Source organism: Elephas maximus, chromosome X, assembly GCF_024166365.1.
Source record: "Elephas maximus indicus isolate mEleMax1 chromosome X, mEleMax1 primary haplotype, whole genome shotgun sequence".
NCBI classification, from domain to species: Eukaryota; Metazoa; Chordata; class Mammalia; order Proboscidea; family Elephantidae; genus Elephas; species Elephas maximus.
The window spans coordinates 31966982-31982742 of record NC_064846.1 but is presented as its reverse complement, the minus strand read 5'-3'; the positions used below and the strand labels follow the sequence as shown (position 1 = coordinate 31982742).

Sequence of the window (15761 nt, the reverse complement as noted above, 5' to 3'; positions counted from 1 at the left end):
ACCATAATCAAATGGCTTTGGTGTAGTCTTTCAGCTGAATTAGTCCTAGTGTGCACCTTATGATTTAAGTGCCATCTTCTTTGTGTTCCTTCAAAAATCATATTAGCCTCTTATAATTTTCATTATATGAACTATAGAAGAAAAATATGTATTTAACTCTAAATTCTCCAGGACAGATTTTTCAGTTTGTGTGTTACACATGCTCTTTGTATCTGTTATATAATCCAAGAGACGGAAAAGGAAGAACGAACCTTGCAAGTAGTAAACACTTGGTAAGCACTGCTTGGGTGAATTAATAAAACAGTAATGCTGTTAATTAATTTTGTTGACAGTAATGCTGATAACTTATTTTGCCATTTCAGTACAAGGTTTGGTGAGAGGAAGAACTGAAACAATCTATACACATAGACCTTTGGGAATTAACTGTAGATAAAATATGTTTATAAATAAAATCCCTTTGTCTTACTGACACTGATAATAGATAGCTGACTGTGTAGAAAAGCCCATTAACTTATCTTATGCTTCAGAAGTATAAACAATTGTGTCCATACACTGGAAGACTTCAGATTCTAATACAGTCACTTATCTAAGTATTGCATGTCTTCTTACACAGAAATGAATGTACATTGCTAAAATTCTAGCTTTAATTAAAGGGCTTATTTTGAATTGCATTTCGACTCTGTATATCTGTTTTTTTTTTAACACATACCATTTAAAAGACAAAACTCTCTTTTTAGAAGGATTTCTTTCAATTTCATTGTAATAACTTTTACATTCCCTAACAAACTTTAAAGTTTTCCAGTTCTTTTGGTGTTGTCTGTTGATCATTAAGCATCATTCACAAAAACCAGTTTCCAAATTTAAGTCTCTTGTGAGACACAGTGCAATACTAGTTATGTTTGTAGTTATGTTTGCAGAAGTTTCTGTATGCTGATTACCAATGGTAGATGAAGTAGACAATCTTTTTGAATTTTGTTGGTGAAAACTAGAATTGATTTAAAACCCAAATTGATCATCATTTAATACATATTCACACATTTACTCATAGTCATGGGTCGACACGGAGTAAAATATCTTCTCAAAAAAAATCATGCCATTTTTTGCAAAAAAAATTAAAGATTAATGAATAAATATGGATAAATTCAATGAATAAAGAAAATGAAATTAAGAAAACAATTCCATTTACAAAAACATGAAAAAGAATAAAATACTTAGGAATAAACTTAGCAAAAGGAATTGCAACACTAGTACACTGAAAACTAAAAAACACCATTGAAAGAAATTAAAGGCTTAAATAAATGGAAAGACAGTCTATGTTCATGGATTAAAAGACTTAGTATTGTTAAGATGGCAATACTTCCCAAATTGATCTACAGATTCAATGAAATCCCTATCAAAATCGCAACTGCTTTCTTTTGGCAGAAATGGACAAGCTGATACTGAAATTCATATGGAAATTCAAGGGACCCAGAATATCCTGAACTGTTGACTCTCAGTTCTATTCCATTGATCTATATATTTATCCTATGTATCAAGATCACATTGTCTTGATTCTTGTAGCTTTATAATAGGCTTTGAAATCAGGAAGTGCGAGCCCTCCAACTTTGTTCTTCCTTATCGGGACCGATAAAGAAATAAAACCTCATATTTACAGTCCACTGATTTTTAACAAAGGTGTCAAGGCAATTTGATGGAGGAAAAAATATTCTTTTCAACAAATGATGTTAGGACAACTGTATATCTACATGCAAAAAATAAAGTTGAATCCCTACCTCATACCATATACAAAAATTACTCAAAATTGCTCAAAGAAAGGGGCCACATAAATCAGAGACTACATCAGCCTGAGACTAGAAGAACTAGATGGTGCCGGCTATAACCGATGACTGCCCTGACAGGGAATACAACAGAGAATCCCTGACGGAGCAGGAAAGCAGTGGGATAGAAAACCTCAAATTCTTGTAAAAAGGTCAGACTTAATGGTCTGACTGAAACTAGAAGGACCCCGGAGGTCATAGTCCCCAGACCTTCTGTTAGCCCAAGACAGGAACCATTCCCAAAGCCAACTCTTCAGACAGGAATTGGACTGGACTATGGGATAGAAAATGATACTGGCGAGGAGTGAGCTTCTTGGCTCAAGTAGACACATGAGACTATGTGGGCAGCTCCTGTCAGGAGGTGAGATGAGAAGGCAGGGGGGGGACAGAAGCTGGCTGAATGGACACAGGGAATACAGGGTGGAGAGAGGGAGTGTGCTGTCTCATTAACGGGAGAGCAACCAGGAGTATACAGCAAGATGCCTATAAATTTTTGTATGAAAGACTGACTTGATTGGTAAACTTTTACTTAAAGCACAGTAAAAATAAAATAAAAAAAAATTGATCAAAGACCTAAATATAGGTTCAAAATCTATGAAACTCTTACATGAAAACACAGGCATTTGGCAAGGGTTTCATAAATATATTAAAAACATAAAGAAAAAATAGATAAATTGAGCTTCATCAAAATTTTTATGCTTCAAAGGACATCACCAAGAAAGTGAAAAGAGAGCCTACAAAATGGAAAAAATATTTGCATACATTATATCTGATAAGAGACTTGTATCTAGAATATATAAAGACGTCTTACAACTCAACAATAAAGGGACAAATAAACCAGTTGAAAAATGGGCAAAGGATTTGAATAGACTTTTCTCCAAAGAAGATATACAAGTGGCCAGTGAGCACATGAAAAGATGCTCAACATCATTAACACGTACCCATTGCAGTTGAGTTGATTCTAGCTCATAGCGACCCTACAGGACAGAGTAGAACTACGCCATAGGGTTTCCAAGGAGTGGCTGGTGGATTGGAACTGCTGACCTTTTGGTTAGCAGCTGAGCTCTTAAACACTATGCCACTAGGCCTTCTCAATATCATTAAAAAAAATCAGCAGGATATACAAATCAAAATAAGATACCATTTCACACCTACTAGAATGGTTAAAATTAAAAAAAAATTGACTGTAACAAGTGTTGGTGAGGATGTGGAGAAATTGGAACCTTCATACATTGCTGGTGGGACTGTAAAATGGTACAACTGGTGTGATAAACAATTTGTTAGTTCCTCAAAAAGTTACACGTAGAGTTACCATATGACCCAGCCATCGTACTCCTAGGTACATAAAAAAAAAATACCCCTAGCAAAATTAAAACATATGTTTACACAAAAATCTGTGCATAAGCGTTCATAACAGCATTATTCATAATAGCTAAAAAGTGAAAACAACTCAAATGTTCTTCAGCTGATGAATGGATAAATAAATTGTGGTATATCCATGCGATGGAATATTATTCAGCCATAAAAAGGAGTGAAGTACTGATATATGCTGCAACATGGAAGAACCTTGAAAGCATGATTTAAAATGAATGAAACCAGACACAAAAGGCTACGTGTTGTGCAATTTCATTTGTATGAAATGTCCAGAATAGGTGAATCTATAGAGACAGGACGTAGATCAGTGGTTGCCAGGGGCTGGGGAGAGGGCTTGTGTGGGATGACTGCTAACATCTATGAGGTTTTTTCTCTTTTTTGGGGTAGGGGGAGCTGATGAAGATGTTCTAGAATTTTTTTTTAATATTTGTACAACTCTACGAATATACTAAAAATCACAGAATTGTAAAGTTTAAATGGGTGACTTATATGGTATATGAATTATATCTCAAAGTTCTAAAAATATAGTTAGAAGGTATAAATTGCCATAGCATATGCACACACACACACACACATACATATTAACTATCATATATCGTCACAACAGTTGTGATGTGTTTTCAGGTGGCTTTAGAAGGCCACTTGCTACCCAGAAGCTGATATACTATCTCCTGGCATGCACTTTTAGAATTCATGATTAGTAGTACACAGCAGGGATACCTATTTTCTATAGTTTTGCACAATGTTTATTACATGTAGATTATTACGAACACATCCTTCTGGACTTTGGGATGGTAGCAGGAGGGCTGATCAGTTTATCTAGCTTTCTCTTCTTTATCTGAGAATGTGCAGGTCCCCAAAGGACAGGGCACTCACGTCTGTCTAGACTCTTCACATTTACTAAAAGGGCACTTGATAAAGACGTTTCTATGATGAGGCACCTATCCCGTAGTTGAGGGTAATATGGAGCTTGTACTTTTCTTGTACCAGGCCTCAGGAAAGAGAAGCAGCCAGCATAGGAACCAGTTCTCATGGGTCACCATTTGCTACAACCTTTGATTTCTACTTTTCAGGATCCTAGAAAATCTTCTCTACTATCAAATTGGAAACTCTGGTGGTGTAGTGGTTAAGTGCTACGGCTGCTAACCAAAAGGTCGGCAGTTCGAATCCGCTAGGCGCTCCTTGGAAACTCTACGGGGCAGTTCTACTCTGTCCTATAGGGTCGCTATGAGTTGGAATCAACTCGACGGCAGTGGTTTTGGTTTTTTGGGTCAATATCAAATTAAAACTTCTTGTCACAGGTGGAATTTCACATCAGAGATTAATAATAGTAATAACTGCTAGCATTTGTCAAACACATACTGTGTCAGTTTTTCGAACTTCTACCTCTTATTTCCGAGATATCAAAATGCCTCTTTCAAACTCAATATGCCATATGATTTGGTGTGCCAGCTTATATCTGAGGCTCCTCCCTCCTCTTCCCTCCTGCTTCCTCTGGGACTTTGGTCCCTTCATCATCTTTCTTACTAGCATATTCCCTCTCTATTGGTTTTCTTATTCTCTGTCTTCAAACAAGTAATTCTTCTTTTGGAAAAAAAAAATGAATAAAATGATCCAACTGCCCCTTAGTCTAGTTATCATACTATTCATCTCCTTCCTTTCCTTGTCAGCCTGTCTCTCTCTGCTGCTTCTATTGCTTCATTATCCTTTCACCACTTAGGCTATAACCATCTGCATTTCCCTCTTACCACTCTCCACTCCTTTATTCCTTTCTCCTAAAAAATGTACTCCTCAAGGTTTTTTTTTCAAGGTCAACTAGAATTGTTTTTTTGTGGTTTCCAAGGCCCAGTTCTCAAACTACTTCTATAATAAGTCATCTTTTCATCTTCCTTCTTTTAAGCCTTAATCACTTATCCATCTTATTTCTATTTCTGTACAACAGTTGGTTGCATATGATTTTGCATTGTGTATGTATGTGTGTGTGTGTGTGTCAGTTTCTTCCAGCTTTCCTATTTAACTGGAACCTTCTCAAGGGCAAAAGCTGTGTCTTATGCTTCTTTTGTTAACTTTCCCCAGTACTGAGTACATTTAAAATAGCAGCTTGACTGATATAGCATTTAAGATCGTGAGCTTTTGTATTTCTGAATACTAAGATTTCCTTTTTTTTTTTCCTCTTGAGATTATTTTAATGGAGGGTTTGAGGCGGTCAGGCATCATTTCTCTTTCATCCCAACTTTTTACTTTTATTCTCTCTGAACCCTTGAAACTGGGATGATGGTACCTGTGTACTGTTCTGGTTGAGACACCCTCAGTAGTATATGTAATGACGATAAGAAAAGAAAACTAAAATGACTAAGGGAAAATAGGAGCAACAAGAAGAGTACAGAAGTAAAACCAAAGACCGTTAACACTGCAAAGGTAAAAGCTAAGAAACAATACATGCTTATTATCTATAGGACTATAAAAGTTATCTCCAGAGAAAATGCAGATTTGTGCACTAAATCCTGGAATTCCAGGACTTGATTTTTCAAAAGGTGTAAATTTTGCATAACTAGAACTACCTTTGACCTCACCTAAAAAAAAAAAAAAGCTCGTAAGTGTTTGAATTTCTTCCAAAAGTAATACAGGCTAAACACATAAATGAATACTCAACAGAACTGGATATGTATATAGCTGATAAATTTCTACAATGAACTGGTTCCCTTCTAAAAAAAATTTAAAATATTATGAAGATGTTATGGGAAGATAGTCTAGCTTTTGAAGGGATGGTCCGTGAGAATAAATATGCCATTCTACAGCACACCACTTAGAACCCCTGTCAGATGTAGACTATTGGCTTAGAGGGCTCACAAGCCAGGCCCATTTCTTATAGCATCACAGGAAAGGTGTGTAGTAGTTAAAAAGAAAATAATTAAAATGAGGATCAAAATGAACAAGAATAAAACATTAAACATATATGACCACGAACATTTAACATGAATTTTTTATACCGTAAATAAGTTTTCCTTTTAGCATAGTGAACTCTTTCCATAAATCTGTTTTAGAAGTCAGGTCTCCAGTATGCTTTAGAAAAGCTTTTGTTAAAACTGAAGTATATTGATAAAGTGATTTAATATAGTTGAAAACAAGCTGCAGCACTCGAGCTGGGCCCTCTGAAACCTTGTGTTAGAAAACATCTATATAGCATTATAGGAAACATTTACTGTAATTTGCCATCAATCTTTAAAAATAATAATGTTAAGCTCCCAACATTGTTGTCTTCGTTAGTGCATTACTACTATTTTATTCATGTGGTTTATTGTTCTCATATGAATTATTCCCAGTTCTACCACAATGTCCTGGGCTCTAATATCCTTTAAGTAAAAGGTACTGGAACTATGGGTTGACTCAAAGGGCAGCTTAGTGCATTTTAACATCCACATGTCCTATGCAGCAATAGTGAAGAATCACAGAATTATACTGCAGAACTGTGTTCCATCTGAACGCACAATGATTACCAGGGGTCAGTGCAGTTCTTTAGCTTGGTACCACAAAATAAACCTTTTATCTACTCACTGGGTCTGTGAAATAAATATCTGTGGAAGCACAAGTAAACTTCAGATTCAACCTGTTATTCAAGACCCACAATTGCCATTGCATAAACTGCCCCAACGTATCTATGCCACGAGTGAAACAAAACAAAACAAAAAATAAGCAAAACACACACGCACACACACACCCCTACTTCATTCGGGCTAGGTCTACAAAGGAAGTTTGTCATAAAAGGTACATTTTGTGCTGTTGTTTAATCTTCAGTCCACAAAGCTTCTTGTTTGTTTGTGTTCGTTTGTGTGTGTGTGTGTGTGTGTATAGATATGGCTTCTGTTTTCAGAAGAGTACTTGCTGGATCTAGATCCCTTGTGTGAAAACACACGACTTGCAAAGTACTCTTAGGGAAGGGATATAAATTTGACTGTAAGTATTGAGAGTTTTAATCGAGGTAAGTTTTACTTAAGCAACTGACCTTGAGAAAAAAATTAAAACAAAAAGCCCCTCAAAAGGGTATTGAGCTAACAGTAAGGAAAAACTGGGTCCTAATCTCAGCTCTGCCTGTAGCTATCTCTATTATGCAAGGCAAACCACTTAAACTTCTTGTGTTGTCTTTTTTAACTGTCAAACAAGGATAACAATAGCTGCTATATCATAAAACTCTTATGTTGATCAAAGACATTAAAGTATTTTGTGAAATTGGAGATGCTCGCTACGTGCAGACTATTATTGTTATATACGTGTCAAAAATCCAAACTTACAAGGCAGAAAACTGGGAATTAATTATTTGAATTACAACAGAATTCTCTGCAAGTACTTTAAATAGCAAATATTGTTTACGAATTTTGCAGATATATATTTCAATCCCTGGAGCATGCCACTTTTGCAAAGATAGGCCCACTTATAATTGTTCTTATAACTGTGGAATTCAGAATCACTGAACCCTGGGATGTACAGTTGGAAGGCACCTTAGAGCTAAGTTAGTCCTGCTACATCACCAGTGTTTCTCAAAGCCTTAGCAGCTGCAAAGAGAATGGAGAACAAAGAAAGGAAAGGGGAAGAGAATGGCAGGCTTGGCAGGAGTCTGCTTCCCTCTCTCATTTTATCTGAAGGAACTTGGCTTTTTATCTGTTTGATATTTGTAAATTCAGGGTACGATTTAATTTGGGTTATTCACTGCCCATTCCCTCTCTCCCCAAAGGTTTGAAAGCTAACTCTCATTGTTCAGATGACAGACTAGAGCCCAGAGAGGTGAAGCTATTGTCACTATTTGCTCTTGGCTTAAAAAAAAAAAATAGTGGAAAAGACAAAGCATCTTCACAACAGGCTATAAATTGTGCCATATCAACCAGTAATCTGTTGTTTACGTGACTGGATATTTAGCAGACACTGACTAGAAAATGTCATTTTTTCCTTTCAACTTTGTGGAGATAGATCTTGTAGGATGAATTTAAAAGAAATACCACTTTCCCCCAAGGCTAGCCTTTTGCAAAATTGTAGAGGAGATAAAGGCTGTCTTTAGTATCCTTTTAGTTCTCTCTCTCTCCACTCACCCTTCTATGTCCTAGGTGTGCTATTTTGACATCCAACCTGCAGGAATCCAATGCCCTCAACTACTCAACAAATTTCATCCTTGCATAGGTTGCTAATGACAATGCTGAATTTTACCTGAGCCCTGTCCTTTCAGAAAACATTGCTGGTTAAGCAATTCCTCTAACATTTTGTTTTCCAAAATCCTCCCACCCTTTTGTGTTCTGGAAAACTACCCTTCCCCATAAGACTTAGATAGAACTTCCTGTCTGGTCTTTTGCATCACTCCCACAAGGCTTGGGTGTGACTTCCTTGTTTACTTGTGACAAGGTCAAACACAGACCCTCAACTTCCTATTCTTTGTCTCACGAATAATTAGCTGATATTAAAACTGTTTGTCACCCGGAACTAGCCAGGCACGGAGATAAACTTTCCCTGTTTGGCTAACTTGCCGAACAGGCAAGTCATTCTCAACTGTAAACCACCTATGTGTAGCTTGTCTACTCCTCCCTACAAAGCCACCCTGGAGGTCCTCTGGATACTCTCCCTACTGGGACAGCTTGAATAAAACCAATTTCCTTACTTTTTCGGGTTTTGTCTTTAATATTTCCTTATTGAAAACTGTTATGGATTGAATTCTCATTGCCTTCTGGTCGATTCCGACTCATAGCAACCCTACAGGACAGAGTAGAACTGTCCCATAGGGTTTCCAAGGCTAGAAGTCTTTACAGAAGCAGTTACTGCCACATCTTTTTTCTGCAGAGCAGTTGGTGGGTTCTAACCGCTGACCTTTGGTTAGCAGCCAAGCTCTTAACTGCTGGATTGAATTAACCCTTTACCCTCAAGCCGATTCTGATTCATAGAGACCCTATAGGACACAATAGAACTGCCTCATAGGGTTTCCAAGGAGTGCCTGGTGAATTTGAACTGCTGACCTTTTGGCTAGCAGCAGTAGCCCTTAACCTCTGCGGCACCAATGGTTCCTGGATTGAATTATGGCCCGCAAAATATGTGTTGGAATCCTAACTCTTATACCTGTGGATGTAATCCCATTTGGAAATAGGGTTTTCTTTGTTAGGTTAATATGGACATAACAGTGTAGGGTGTGCCCTAAACTTAATCACCTCTGAGTAATATAAATAGCAGCATAGTCACCGAGACTAGCAAGCATATACCGGGGGAAGACAGACACTATCTGAAGATAACGGAGGCAGATTAATCTATAAACCCTGGAACTCCAAGAATTGCTGGCTCCTGGAAGCTGAAATAGGCAAGGAAGGTTGTCCCCCTAGAGCCACATGCTGAATTTGGACTTTCAGCCTCCTGAACTGTAAGAAGAAAAACTTCTGTTTTTCAAAGCCACTCACTTGTGGTATTTGTCACAGCAGCACTAGATAACTAAGACAAAAAACCTCTTCAGCAATTTGTGTATTTAGATTGTGTTACGTTATTACAATAACAGATAAAAAAATACAAGACTTGGAACCAGGAGATCTTGGTTCCAGTCCCAGTTCTTTCTCGGTGACTTTGACCTTTCTGGACTTCAATTTCTCTATCTTTAAATTGAGTTGGATTAGGTAATCTGTAAGATTTTAACATTCTATATTTGTTGGTAAATCACCTCATAATTATTTTTAGATTATTTTATTTATGAATGTTACATGACTCAGGCCTAGGAATAAGTCTTTTATTTGTTCATACTGTCTGTTCTGTTTAAAGTGGTTGTTATGTAATGTTTACTGGTTAAATAGAGTTAGTCATGACTAGTTTGTAAGCTTCTAAGGCAACAGGAGTTGTTTTAATACAATTCCTTAAACTCTACAAATGTTTATTGAACAACTGACAACTTAGATTTTTCTGATAGATTAGAGCATCTGGTTGTGATTTATGCCTTCTTTTTGAAAGGCTAGAATATTTAAAAAAAAAAATTTAGCATACTAAATGTCTATAATCAAATATTCTTTTTTCTTTCATTTGGAAAACTAAGTGATAAAATTCCTCTATCTCCTACTGAGAAGCAGATACATATTCAGTGGAATTTGACTTTTTAAAAGTACCATTCTAGAGGGTCGCTATGTGTCGGAATCGACTCTACAGCACTGGATTTTTTTTTTATTTATTACCATTCTACTCATCCATCACTCTAATGAAAACGGTGATGGTAATTAAAAACAAAAAAGGTTATTTTGATAAGTAGAGATCAAACTTTAAAGAGAGAAAACATCTAAATTCCAAAAGGCCATCATTCACAAAAAAGTTGATATCAGTTTGAAAGCAGGATCTGAAGTATATAATAGGATGTCAACAGTATTCAAAAACTGAAGGTATTTTCCAAATCTTTTGGCCCAGTGACTGCTGTTAGTTGCTGTTGGGCCCGGTAATAATTACTGCTAAATTAAACAATGTGCCAGGGACTGTGCTACGTGCTTTACACTCATTGTCTCATTTATTCCTCACAATAACCATATGGGACAGGTACTATTACCCTTATGCTACAGATGAGGATACTCTAGCTTAGCAAGGTTGTGTCAATTGCCCGAGGTTGGAGGGCCAGTAAATGATGCAGTATTCAAAGCCAGGGCTGTCTAACTCCAGAGACCTGGCTCCTAACTACAATGATACAAAGCTCAATTCTCTACGAGAGTATATTTTAACGCATGTTGCATCATTATCAAGACAAGATTCTAGAAATATATATCTATGGGGTTAATGATGTCTGTTGTTAGTTGCTGTCCATTCAGTTCCAACTCATGGTAACCTTGTGTATAACAATGATCTAGAAAATCATAAAGGATACAGCTGACCATTTGAAATTGTCCTTAAAGTATATCTTCTAAAACTTTGGTTTAGTATACATATGGTATTATAAAAGAAAAGTTATTTTTTATTCGATAAGTAATATGCAGCGAAGACTTAATATAGCAGAATGATGATGTGCAGTTACAGTTAAAGTTTTGTTTAGGCTTCTGGAAAAAGTCAGTTTAAATTAAAAATATACATGTGATATCAACCCTTAAAGATTTTTCTTAATAAAGTGTTAAATTGAAATTGGTTGGGCTTATTTGTTGTTACAATTGAGCAGAAACTAAAAAATTTTCATTTATGAATCTTGTCACAACATATATAGAATTTCTCTAAAATCTATCGTGAATAGACTCTGGGGCCTTGCTTCTATTGTCACGTCTACACTGTACTGAAATGTATTTTCAATTGCCTCTTCTGCAAGAAGAATTGATGCTTTTGAATTATGGTATTGGCGAAGAATATTGGATATACCATGGACTGCCAGAAGAATGAAAAACTCTGTCTTGGAAGTAGTACAGCCAGAACGCTCCTTAGAAGCAAGAATGGTGAGACTCATTCTTGCATATTTTGGACATATTATCAGGAGGAACCAGCCCCTGGAGAAGCACGTCATGCCTGGTAAAGTAGAGGGTCAGCGGAAAAGAGGAAGATCGTCAATGAGATGGGTTGACACAATGACTGCAACAATGGGCTCAAACACAGCAACACTTGTGAGGATGATGCAGGACAGGGCAGTGTTTTGTTCTATTGCACATACGGTCGCCATGAGTTGGAACCCACTTGATGGCGCCTAACATTTAACAATAACAACATGATCTCCATGATATAATAGATGTAAAATGCTTGGAGCAATGCTTGTTGTTGTTATTGCTAGATGCCGTCAAGTCCGCTTTGACTTATAGCGACCCTACATACCACAGAAAGAAACACTGTCTGGTCCTGCACCATTCTCACAATTGTTGCTATGTTTGATAACATTGTTGCAGCCATTGTGTCAATCCATCTCATTGAGGGTCTTCCTCTCTTTCACTGACCTTCTACTCTACAGCATGATGTCCTTCTCCAGGGACTGATTCCTCCTGATAACATGTTCAAAGTATGTGAGAAGTAAGCTCACCATCCTTGTTTCTAAGGAGCATTCTGGTCATACTCCTTCCAAGACAGATTTGTTGGGCACATAGTAATTGCTTAATAAATTTCAGCCACCATCATCAACCTCCTTTGAGAAAAGGAATCATAGAGACGTGAATTAGAATACAAAATTGAATGTGCTCTGACGACAACTATGTGATGACCTTCTGCTATCTTGCATGTTTCATTTTCCTAAAACCGATCATCGATGTTTATCAGTGTGAATGGCAAGAATCCCCTGGGCAGATGATACCAAGAGGTAGATCTTACATCTGAAGATACAGGTGAATCAAATAGGAAAGAGAGAAGTTGAGGGAGAAAAAGCAGGTAAAAAAGGTAAGGAAGAAAAAGTCCAAGTGTATCAGATCCTGTGCTCTGCCGCCTCTGATCCCTGTGCTCCTCTCAGCCCTTTTCATCAGCAACAATGAAACTGCAGGGAAAGGTTAGCCCAGGCTGTAAACAGCATTTCCAAACAGGGAGGTAAAGCAAACCGCATCATAAATTGAAAACTAGAACAAACCATATTATTTTCCTGAACCCTAAGCACCAATTTTTACTGAAGCATGGACCCAAGCAAAATTAGTTTTTCAAAAACCAAAACGAGGCAAACGAACAAACAAAAAAACCCACCACCATCAACCCACCAAAAGAAACTGAACCACAAGTAAAGAGTAGTAATCCAAACAACTAAAGGAGAAAATAATATCTTATTTGGAACTAAAGAACCAACTATAAAACTACCTTGTCACCTCTATAAAATTGCAAGCTTCTTGAGGGTAGGGTCTGGGTTATTTATTTACTTACTTTTAACCAAAAAACCAAACCTGTTGCCATTGAGTTGATTCCGACTCATAGCGACCCTACAGGACAGAGTAGAACTGTCCCATAAGGTTTCCAAGGAACGCCTGGTGGGTTCGAACTAACAAACTTTTTGGTTAGTAGTCGAGCTCTTAACTTACTTTTGATCACCTAAAAATGCCTACAATAGTGCTGGCTATACATTTTGTTCTCAGTTTCTACTTTCTGAATTACCTTCCTGAAATTTTACGTGGTTCAAACCCCTTTGTACTGAATCCTTTTTCAAGAGAACTCTTGATTAAAAAAAACTTCCTGCTATTTCCAACACTTATATTTTAAGGCTAAGATCAATCAATGTGAATAAGATGTTGGGAGTGCCAGTACTGTGACATTTATCGTAAATAAGACAGGTAGTTCAAGCTCATCTTGGTTAAATTTAACAATTCAGTACTCAAAGTGTTTTTTCTTTTACTCAGCTAGGAAGAATTCATGCTCCCCCACTCTGACATAAACATTCACTCTCACATTAAACAGAAAATACTTTCTCTTATTCTAAACGGAAGAAATTTCCATATACCCTTTGTAAAATGTTAAATATAAATGCTGGGCTTGGACACAGAGAACTTAATCAAAATCCCTCTTTGCTCCAGGGTAGTTATATGCAAAATGCAATTTCCATTGTATTGAAACCTCCACCCTGTAAATATTTATCTATTTTCAGAATTGCCAACATATTTGAAAACTTTAATTGGTTTATACTTGAGGCTCTGGAGAAAAGGAAAATTTGTTTTCACAAGACATTTCCATGTATTTATATTCTGTCCACGTAGAGTACTTCTTTTGGGTGATCATGAATTTTTAATGTGAAGTGAAACCATTCCAGATTTGGTCCTAATGACCAAATAAGAAGAAAAGTAATCAATAATCAATCAATCATTTTATCACTGTACCTTTTTTCTCTGACTTATCGGAAACTTTTCCTCCAATTGGAGAGTAAGTAGTATCCATGGACTCGGTCCCTCTGTTCCCCTTGCTAACTCCATTTTCATAGAGCTGTCCTTCAACTGGTTGCAACTGCCAAGTCAGGCCGAACAAATGTACTGCTGCAAGAAAACAAGCCATATATTAACTTATTCCAGACTTGCTGAGAAGGTGTCCAAATCAGGTGTCCCTTTGCACCTAAAAATGTAATCACCAGTTTTTTTTTTAGTTAGGCCAAGCCAGTGTGAGATTATACCTACATAGTTCATGTAGGTACTTTTCCAAGTAGCTGTTGTTAAACTTTGAGGCTGAAGCTATCCCAGTGACAGGGTTAGAAGCTGGAGTATTAGTTAACCAGCTATAGCTGGTTTGGGCTCTGCTCCTCAATCCTGCGACCTCTTTCTTTTTCATTTCCCTTAGTCATGTAACTCTAGTTTGCATATGGAAACTGCAGGCTAATGGTGGGCAGGCTACTGCCAGAACAATGGAGGTCTTCTCTACAAGTATGATTCAATTCAATTTAGCAAATATTTCCTGAGGGCTTAGTATATACAAGGTACTATGATAGTTGCTTCAAGTGTTAAAATTGAGATGCTTATTGGGGTATGAGTTGGCAGTAATACAAGTATAAAATAAGCATAATATAAAGCGGAATAAGTGATAATGAGGGAGGTTCAAATTGCTATCAGCGGATTTAAAAAAAATACCCGGTGTTGGTCAGTGCTTAGGAAATCGGGAGTATAAAATCACAACGACCTTTTTGGAGGACAATTTGGCACCATTTATCAAAAGAATTAAAATCAGGCTTACCCTTTGAGTAAACAATTAAATTTCTATTAACTAACTCTAAGGAATTTAACTATGAATGTGTACCAAAGGCTCTCAGTTGTAACATTTAAAAATAATATTAGAAAGTTATGATCAATCTAAATATTCACAAAAGGGGATTAATTAAATAACTGATGATATAATAAATAATACAAGATTATGTGGCTATTAAAATCATGTTGCAGAAGACTATGTAATGGCATGGGAAATTAGTTATGATGCAGTAAATGAAAACTATCAGGCTACTATACAATATGAATAGTATGATCGAAGTTTGGTGTGTGTGTATGTGTGTGTGAGTGTGGGCGTGTATGTGTGCCTGTGTTCGTGTCTAGAGAGAGAAAGCGCTGGGAGGATATACAGTAATATGTTAACAGTACTGGGGGTTTGTGTAGGATTTTTATTTCTTATTTATGATTTCTCTAATTTTTATATTTTTTACAGTGAATATGAGTGATGTTTGCCATCTGGGGGAAAAAAGCTTTTTATGTTAAAACAAATAGTTTAAAGGAATGATAAATTACAAGTGACTGGAATGATCAGGGATGATTTTAAGAAGGAAGTAGGATTATAAATGGATCTTAACAGATGTGTAGGGCTTTGATGGGTGGCAACAATGGGCGGGGTGGTGGCCGATTGAACACACTACAACTTCATAAAACACAAGATGTAGTTGTGGCAAAGGAAGTTGCTGGGTTTCGTTGGAGTCTAGCTATTTCTAGTTGCTAGTGGAAGTTAGGAAACCCTGGTGGTGTAGTGGTTAAGTGCTACAGCTGGTAGCCAAAGGGTCAGCAGTTTGAATCCACCAGGCACTCCTTGGAAACTCTATGGGGCAGTTCTACTCTGTCCTATAGGGTCGCTATGAGTCAGAATCAACTCGATGGCACTGGGTTTGTGTTTTTTTTTTTTTAGTGGAAGTTAAGGGTGGAAAGGTAGATCAGGGCCACATTATGGAGGACCTTGAATGCT

General features: G+C 36.9%; 1 protein-coding gene across 8 annotated transcripts in view; it reads right to left on the bottom strand.

Moving 5' to 3' along the window:
• TENM1 (teneurin transmembrane protein 1) overlaps positions 1–15761 on the bottom strand; it is an 893898-nt gene that overhangs the window by 308952 nt on the left and 569185 nt on the right. For 7 of the 8 annotated variants that reach the window (XM_049871612.1, XM_049871606.1, XM_049871609.1 and 4 more), the window contains one exon: positions 13934–14086. In XM_049871612.1, coding sequence (XP_049727569.1) covers positions 13934–14086 — 153 coding nt within the window. The remainder of the gene's footprint in view (positions 1–13933; positions 14087–15761) is intronic. The other variant, XM_049871610.1, reaches the window with a different exon arrangement.